The following is a 9036-nucleotide window of genomic DNA, read 5'->3' as shown; positions in this document are numbered from 1 at the left end:
AAAGCTTTTATAAAATGTTACTCGAGCCTTTAACAATTACAATATTGTAGACCCTTTAGAACATTTATGAACTCTCGTTATAGAGAGTTTTCTCCCAACATAATAAAAAAAATAATAATGACAAAATTTATGGTGATTTTGTTGTCCAGCATGAAAATATTTCGATCAAAAGGCTGCTCATGTCTTATTATCAACTTGGTATTGATTATTTAACTGATAATAAGGATTGAACAGGTTTTCGAAAACTATAAATTATTCGGCATTGAAGGACAAAATCATATGTATTTATTGCATTACTTAGGACATTATGAGACGTTAGAATATTAATATTAAAATAATAATAATGTCTTGGACTTCTTGTTCGTACGGGTTTCTATATGGATTAATGCTTGATATCAGATCATCGTTTTCCCAAGTTATGCCAAAAGGAGAAATTTTAATTGTGTGAATATCATGCAATAATGCGCCATCCAAGAATAAAATTTTACGTAAAAACGACAAATCTGAAATAACTCGGCTAGTTTAGCAGAAAAATTCCTTAAGATTATGAACCAACCACATAATATAATGAACCCTTAAATATACCAAAACAATTAAAAATTACCACGTTTAGATCCGGAAGCTTCATAAAGTAAGCAACAAACTGTAAAATCAAGCTTTCTTTTTATGCAATCAATAGGATGGACTTCCAGCTGAACCGCACTTTGGTGATGAATATGGCGCAGTTCATAATCTGTCAGTTGAATGTCACCATGGGCATCAAACAGAAGTTTGACATTGACCTCATGCTGGACAACTTCCACATTGAAGGTCTCTATGATCTTGACGGGATCGTTGCTTTCATCTTCCCAGTTTATGGTGCAGGAAATTACAGGTGAGATAAATAGCGATTTTCTCGGCTATGGACAGTTTCAGCGTCGACTCAAATTTATGTTTCCAGTAAAATAAAAATGCAATATAGATACATAAAAAAAAAAACTTGTGTATAACAGTTATTCTGAATTTGAAGCTCTAGTTAATATTTATGAAGTTAAATGATAGAATGCATGTAAAATGATAAAAATTGACTAATAATGATGTTAACCAGTGAGCTTTCAGAAAGCTCATGCAGGTGGGCAAGAAACTGATAAAGCTCCGGTAGATCAAAGATACAAAACGATTGTATTGTGTTTGAATTTTGAAAGTAAATTTGTTATGAGCTTAATTTAATTACGTAAATAGTCTACCTACTCTAATAGTACTTACTTTCATTAAATGGATAACCCGGTAATTAAAAGATACAAGTAATATTTTAGGAGCTATGTTTCCTCAGCTATCTGTTTTTAGTTCAGTTTTCTTGTTCCTCGCTGTACAATTTCTTAGCTAATTTATACCATCAACCTACTAATGGTTGCTGTCCTGTTCATTTATGCAAAAAACATATTTTGTATATATAAGTCAGCACGTTAATTCAAAAATTGCAAGTGTGATCCAGTTTGGCGTAAGAAGTTACTGTTGATATTTCCTTCTTTTAGAATTGATGTCATAAATGGCGGAATCTACGGTGGAGGGAAACTGGGTCTCAACGTCTTCACAAAACGGCTGTCTCTCAGTAACTTCGACCTCGATGTCTTCTTCGATGCGCTAGATGTAAGTTTATGCGTTCTCCACTTTTTTATTATGTTAGATTATGCTTACTTCGATCGAGCATAGGCTCTTGCTCTTTGAACAACCCGCGTGTGTGACAACAATTTCACGCAGGATTACTCAGCACAACGACAGTTCTGTTCAACAGTATCGAAAGCTGATATCGATCTGATGCCTAAAGCTTTATCGTGTCTATCTAAGACCATTCGCATTCACCACGAATGATCATTTGCAGTATTTTATTAGATTAAGGGCAAAATCACGTATGGTGGCGAAATATGTTGTCATACCACCTCGTCGATTCACAATTACCCATCCTGTAGTTAAAGGCTCTTATAGACACACTCGGATAACTCACCACTGGGTTTGGGCCATCAGCACCTGGGGCTGGTTCTGGGCGGTAGTCGTTTAGTCATTCTCTGTGTCTGCGAGTCTTACTTGGTTAGTTCCCCTACGTTATTTGCGCTCTGGTTTCCATACAAGTTTTGGTATTTTTGTTTTTCTTGAGTTTCTAGTGCGTTTTCCCATCGGCCGTTGTGTTGCTGCTCCTGCCGGCCAGTGTAAGTACAGTATACAGCATTGCGAGTAGCTATATCGTATTGGTTTGGTGGCATGCGATTAATTTTTGAGGTGTAAGCTATAAGTATTTTATAGTTCTTGGACTTCATTTTGCCGTGTAAAGCGACAAGCTTTATTGTAGTAACTTAAGATAACGAGACACTTACATGCGTAGGGTAAGGCTCAACATGTGTTACATATTCGTTGTGATAATGGGCTGCGGGCTGGTTTCCCGCTACCAGACGTCATAATTACTTCATAATCTTGCACTTGGATCCAATGCATTGTAGTAACAAGCGTATCCAAAAAGCGCGAAGAATTCGAGACAAGTTAATATGGCATTTTGGCTATTAGAATTACGTGTAAGTAAGGCTCAACGTATGTAAATTCATAGATCCGTAAGGCTCTAGAAAAAAAGATTTTAAATAAAATCGTGAAAATCGGCCAACATATGAAAATAAAAAAAAAATAAAAAACTGAACCGAGCTGGCTCTCAACTTGCTCGTCGTCAGGACATTCTCAGCAAGAGCCTACGAACTTTTAGTCAATTAACCTTTTCGTGTGCTAGTAATGTATTTCTCGCTAGGTGACCATTATTGCAGTATTTTTCACACTTTTGATCATTAAAAGTACATGTGTATTATGCCATAACATAGCGAAAATTATGTAAACTACCACATGGATAAATGTGCAAATGTTTATTGTTCGTCAGTACGGTACATTATTATTTGCCTTTTATTACTGATTTTCTTGTGCGTATATATTTTATATGGTCTTATAAAGTTTTTTTTTTTTTTATTTATGTATTAACCACCTTTGGAGTGGGGAAATGTAGCCTAACTTTAGTGTGATTAGGAGCCGGAACTCAACATTTAGACGAAGTAAATTACAAACTCTATTATTTTGGCAAGATATAGGTCGAATATTCGAGCTTATACAGTAATTTATGATGAGAAAAGGCACTGCAATTTGGTGGGGCAGAGATTCAATTTTTAGGTTAGACCCTACAAAAACCCAGCATTTTTGCCCACCCCCCTGGTATCCTACCTTACGATGTACGTTCGAACCAGGTTTCTGGCCCGCACTGTTCCTACGCCTCTTCGTCTGCCCTGTGCACTTAAATCTACAAGCATATTTTGTGAATACCCATATTTGACATCAAAATGGATTGCCATAATGTCTGACTACGTTTGGGTAATAAATGATTATGACAAGGTTCATTGCAATGTCGGTACATGTACCCCAGTGTCTGAAATGCACAAATAATTTTTTTTAACGTCCCATATTTGATTCAATTAATGTTTTTGTAAGTATTTCTTGGCATACATGTTTACTGCACTATTTCATTAATAGCATGTGTAAAAATAGTCATTTTATTATTAGAAACATGGGTGTTTCATTAGTAAAAAAAATGATAAAATCTCACTTTAAAGTGTTTCAGGCAATTCCATCGAATTGACAAGTTAGTTTCAGCCATAATATTTAAATTTATAATATACCGTTATACGGTACCAGTAGGAAAGTAAAACACATTTAACAATACCAGTATTAAAGGTTAAATAAATTTTAGAACAGATTTTGGGATGAAGCCATTGTTAGGTGAGCTAATTATTACCTATAACCCACCATTGACAATAGTCTAGGATTAGTGAAGTGCACAAGGTCAGTATTATTTGCCTTCAGTTGTATAATTAATTATATCAGTTACATACAGCACTTCTTATCGTATTTGCTGGTTTTTTTTTTTTATATAGAACGCCTTAAACAGGTTCGAAGGTGCAGCATTGACAAGGCACTACTGTGAATTTCTAAAAGCTCGCACAGCCTGTGATGGAAAATTATTCACACATAAGTATTTAAAAGAAACAGAAGAAATTGTTCACAACAGCATTGCCACGGCATAAATCAGAAATTCAAAACGGGAAATACGGATGAATTATGAAACTGTTGTTGAAGCAAGCTTAAAAATTAGCAAAATCAGGTGTAGCTTAAAAACTCACTCACGAATAAGCAGTTATAAATGGACGGGTTTGTATTAGGAAATTAATTCATTTAAAAAATCCTCACTTATTGTTTTGATAGAAAACATTCTTATGGATTAGTCAAGGCACTGCACTGATGATATCGTATTCAATTTGCTGAGAAATAATAATGGAACATGCCCATGTGCCAAAACGTTTAGGCTTCTACCATGATCTCTTAGCAGTACTTAGTAAAGTAGGCCAGGGAGAATAAAATAACAAAAGTCACCTTTACTAGTGAAAGGCCTGTTCTAATTTTGTAGTACACTTTCCAACAAACACCAAAGTACATTAGGAAAATCCACTGAGCCAGGTAGTATGAGTCACATTTCATGGAGAAAAGTGACAGTCGTTGCTTGTTGTAATGTAAAGGATGAATATATTAATAGATTTTATGAAGTATTTGCACCTTTGGAATTTATCAGCTATACAGTGTAACACTTGCCTGGTGTAATATCATCAGAGTTGGAAGAACTGACAAATCATTCTGGAAATTGAGTTAATTGGTTAGAGTACTTTAGCATCCAGAGAGATTGGTAAAAAGAATTCAAGGGTCACTTGGTCGACTCATTCAACATGTTATGAATATATGAAAATTTAGGGGTGGACAAAATTTTCCTTGCGTACAATTATCTTTGTGGTTGATTGTCTTGGCACTGAGTGAGTGTGTTCTGAGTTGCTGGTGCTGATTAGTCTTGTATGGGATTTTTTATATACTAGCCACATGATTTATTATGTGGTCCAGCTTCAAAGAAATATGTATGCATGTGAGATTAGACTACACCTTGACTTGTGACTCCCATAGAAACAGTGTTACATCATTAGCATTTCAAAAAGCATCAACATAAACAATAGTTGTAACCATTTTCTGTTATTTCCCATTCACTGTCATTGCAGTTTTAAACATCATCCACATATACTTTTACTTCCTTATGCATACTAAATAAACTTAGGATATGAAAACTGCCAGAAAATCTAGTATAACATATTTACGCTCACATAATGTGTTTTTTACTGCCCTAGAGCCTTCATTTTTTCGAAAACCATCAACCTCTCCTGTGACATTATATTTTAACGAGTGGTCTAGGTAAACAGGCAGATACTGTAATAATAAAACTGATAAAACTGCATTTGACAAAATTGTCACCATAACAGTAACTACAATCTCATCGACTGGACTGTATAGGATAGCTTGACTACACAAGTGAGTTGCATTCCATTATGAATAATCATGTCAAGTAGGTCAAATTGGTCCTAAATATGATTGTATATCCTTTATATCACATAAAGAAAAAGGATTAAGTAAATGTAGCCTATAATTCCCAATCCCTTCTTCCATTTGAGTTTTTAGAGGTTATGCATTAACACTGTCATGGCTTCATCTCAAATGAGAGCAAGATTGAGCAGTTATTTTGCTTTAACAATACTACTCACACCGTCATTCAACACTTAGCTGTCCCTTCACTTCAAGAGCTTATCTGTGCCCCTTCTGTGGTTCAACAGCCATACCACACGTGTCTACATTATCTTCACACCCCTTCAGGCACTTGCATAAAAAGACAGATACCGATTTGCTTCGAAAACCTCGGTGTAGTTGTTCAGAATGTATTTGAAGATTCATAAGACTTTCAAGTTGAATTTCTAGGGGACTGGCTCAAAGTGAGGTTGAAATACAAAAGGTTTGCCTCATGTTGATGGCTTTTACCGACTCGTAACAAGGAAACGGCCAAGCTTAGCTGCAGTAAGCCATGAATAATGTTCTGCGCAATGTTGCATTATGTTAAGTCTCACGACACATGTCTGGTTGCTGAGTGAGCATTTTTCAAAGAGTGCAATATTTAGAGATCATTCTCACGAATTTTTCTTTGCACAAAAGGCAGTAAATTTCTTAAGGGGTGAATACCTTTCAAATCATATCATACAGGTAGTGGTAAATGTACAATACTTCAGATTAAATCTCTCTCATAGCAATGTAGTAGTTCCCAGAGATGTTCTTCACATCAGTTATCAACAGAATTCTTGTATGCATGTTAATGCTTGAATTCTAAACATCTCGTTGTCTTTTACTTTTAAACATCGGTGCGTACTGTACCTCCTATAAATCTCATTTTTTAAAGTTTGTTACTTTCTTGTGTCATTCTTTAGTCTCCTTGTTATTGTATTACTGTTTAATTTTGTTTTAAGTAAATAAAAACTATAATGCTTCACATGGTGGCATTTCTTCATTTTTGCAGGTTGAACTTGATGCTGTGCTTGGAGGTGGGGACATGGCAGACCTAGTGAACAGTGTTATCAACACAATTGGTCAGTTTGTCTACTCGTATTTATTATCTACTTTCTTTTTTAATTTTATCTATTCAGTTTTGGAAGGGAAGAGAGTTTCAGTTCAGGATTACTGTATTTTAATTTGTTCTTTTGCTCTTGGTATAATTATTATGTGTATTAATTACTCACACAGTTATCCTCAGTGTACATTCCCATTATTTATAGTATTGCTCTAAACATCAGTTAAAATTATGGTGCTATATCAGAACCATCGGGAAATGCCAAAACTGTTAACAAGAAAACCAAATGAGTCAAGTTTTCGACACCAAGCACATTGTTACCATTGGTGGGCTTAATGGAGTCCATGACTGTAATTGTTCCAACGCCAATTTAAAGTACCCAAGGTAGTCACCTGGAAAAGGCTCATTAAAGAAAAATGATCCCAACTCGGGATTAAGTTGAGAAGGCTTAGTAGTAAATCAGGTCAGTTAAATGAATTTTGGACCCAACACAACTGTTAACCAACACATTTAATAGTTTGCAGTCAGCTGTCTATAAAGACAGCAAAACACATTATATATAGAGTGTCCTCAACTTAGGCGATTCAATCTCATGGCACTTTTTCAGTTCCGTTAACGGAGTTTTACAGCACCGTAACTTGATGTTGCATCAAGTTACGGCGCCGTAAGTGCCGTTGACAGCACTAACAGTAAGAATAGGCATGAAGTTAATGGTGCTTACGGCGCTGTAACTTGATGCAGCATCAAGTTTGGGCACCGTAAGTGCCATTGAAGCCCCAATAAGGGAGAAAAATTTATTTCCGGTGGAAATCAACTTACAGCACGGCGCTGGAACGGATCCCCCGCCGTAAGTCGAGGACGCACTTATACTCCTCAAATTTCTAATGACCTACACATAGATGTACAACACTTAAAAAATCTAGGAAAGCCCTAGATCCTCAGCATAAATAACTCACAACCATGATTGATTGTATACAATATCTGAAGAAAAAGTCCCGCATTTTATAAATTACCAGATGTACAGACAAAATAAATAATTTAAAAATGAACTGGTTAAGATTGAAACACGGGGGCTGAGTTGAATACAAAAAAATAAAACTGTGATTGGACTCTTAGTTATCTTTAGAGTGCACCATAAGAAGTTTACAGTCTTTATAAACAAAAAATAACCTAATGTGCAGTGCTATGTACTGTCTCTGGTTAATGTAATACACTTATTTGAAGTTATGTATTACAAAGTACATTTACATTACAGGCAAAATGTCGTCATTGAAGGCAGGCAAAAAGTTTTTTGACTGAAAATGACTTTGAAAGTTACTACCGGAAGCATCTGTTTATTCATTACTAAAGTAATTTGGTATTACAGCACCTCCCATGTTCGACGCCATCTGGGGAGTGATGAAGCCCATATTGACCAAAGCCATAGAAGATGGCATCAATGAGATCCTAAGCAAGATCCCTATTGGTGACCAATTTCTAGACGGACTTGAGTATGAATTTACAGTAAGTTAAATACGGTACTGTGTATGTTAATAAAGGGCAAAATTACTTGTAGATGTAAGATTAGTATGTGATAGCTGCATCATTTAAAACAAATTCAAAACACATGAAAATATCAAGTATACTGTATTAACAAGACTAATGAATCAAGAATAAAATCTGTAGAATCTTTCAGTAACAAATAACCAAGTATAAAATTGATGTAATCAATCCATACTTCTTGGCCAGTGAATCAAGTGAAGTTGTGAAGTTTAAAAATAATGAATACTGTCTTTAGGGGAAAAAAACTGTATATTGCTTATCTATATTGCAGAACTTCGTATTCTTGATTAGTCTTAATTTCTTCAGCAGATATTGCATTAATTGCATACCTGTATAGTATCACCTTTATTTTTCAAACCATGCCTTTTTAAGTTTATTTTTTTCTCTTCAAAGTACTGATGCTGTTAGAACCAAGACAACGAAACCAAAATTAGAACATCACCGATGGAAATGGGAATAGCAGCAGTTGGGCATTGAGTGCATAATAAACGTTCATAAAATTCAGTATTGTTTATTTTCATCAAATTGGAATCTTAGAAACTACTGAAAAAAAACAGCATGTCTTTAATTTTCATATGTTGTACACAAGCAGTACATGTATATATTTCTGTGAAGACTTGAGCATTTTATTTCATTAGACAAGGGTTTCATAATGTATACATAAGTACAGTACTATCAACTGCCATGGTAGCTGGCGGTTATTAAAGCTCAGTCAACCGGAATACACAAAAACGCTGACTTTGGCCCTTTATAACTCTGGAAATACTCAGTCGATAAGGATGAAACTTTGGCTTTAGAGGTTTCCCACTAAGGTCTCAAATTGTGCCAAATTTCATCTGTGAGGACAAAAAGGTCGAACTGGGTATTAACTGATTTATTTACCTGAGCTCATGTTGTTGTTTTAGATTTAGCTGGCCTTGTGCCAGCACGGGCTCTTGCTTCTAGAGCAGCCCGTAACTATATGTTGATGATGAATCTGTGAGATGGTAGGTTAATGAAAACTT

At 35.3% G+C, this 9036-nt stretch overlaps 1 protein-coding gene across 1 annotated transcript in view; it reads left to right on the top strand.

The window, feature by feature from the left end:
- LOC136840204 (uncharacterized) overlaps positions 1-8536 on the top strand; it is a 19967-nt gene extending 11431 nt beyond the window's left edge. Inside the window, exons 4-8 of the mRNA XM_067106704.1 lie at positions 680-874; positions 1515-1629; positions 6440-6509; positions 7857-7993; positions 8426-8536. Coding sequence (XP_066962805.1) covers positions 681-874; positions 1515-1629; positions 6440-6509; positions 7857-7993; positions 8426-8431 — 522 coding nt within the window. The 5' untranslated portion in view covers position 680 and the 3' untranslated portion in view covers positions 8432-8536. The remainder of the gene's footprint in view (positions 1-679; positions 875-1514; positions 1630-6439; positions 6510-7856; positions 7994-8425) is intronic.
- The last annotated feature ends 500 nt before the right edge of the window (positions 8537-9036 follow it).

This window comes from Macrobrachium rosenbergii, chromosome 7, assembly GCF_040412425.1.
Source record: "Macrobrachium rosenbergii isolate ZJJX-2024 chromosome 7, ASM4041242v1, whole genome shotgun sequence".
Lineage (NCBI taxonomy): Eukaryota > Metazoa > Arthropoda > Malacostraca > Decapoda > Palaemonidae > Macrobrachium > Macrobrachium rosenbergii.
Note: the sequence above shows the minus strand (reverse complement) of the source record. Positions and strands in the feature narration are given on the sequence as shown.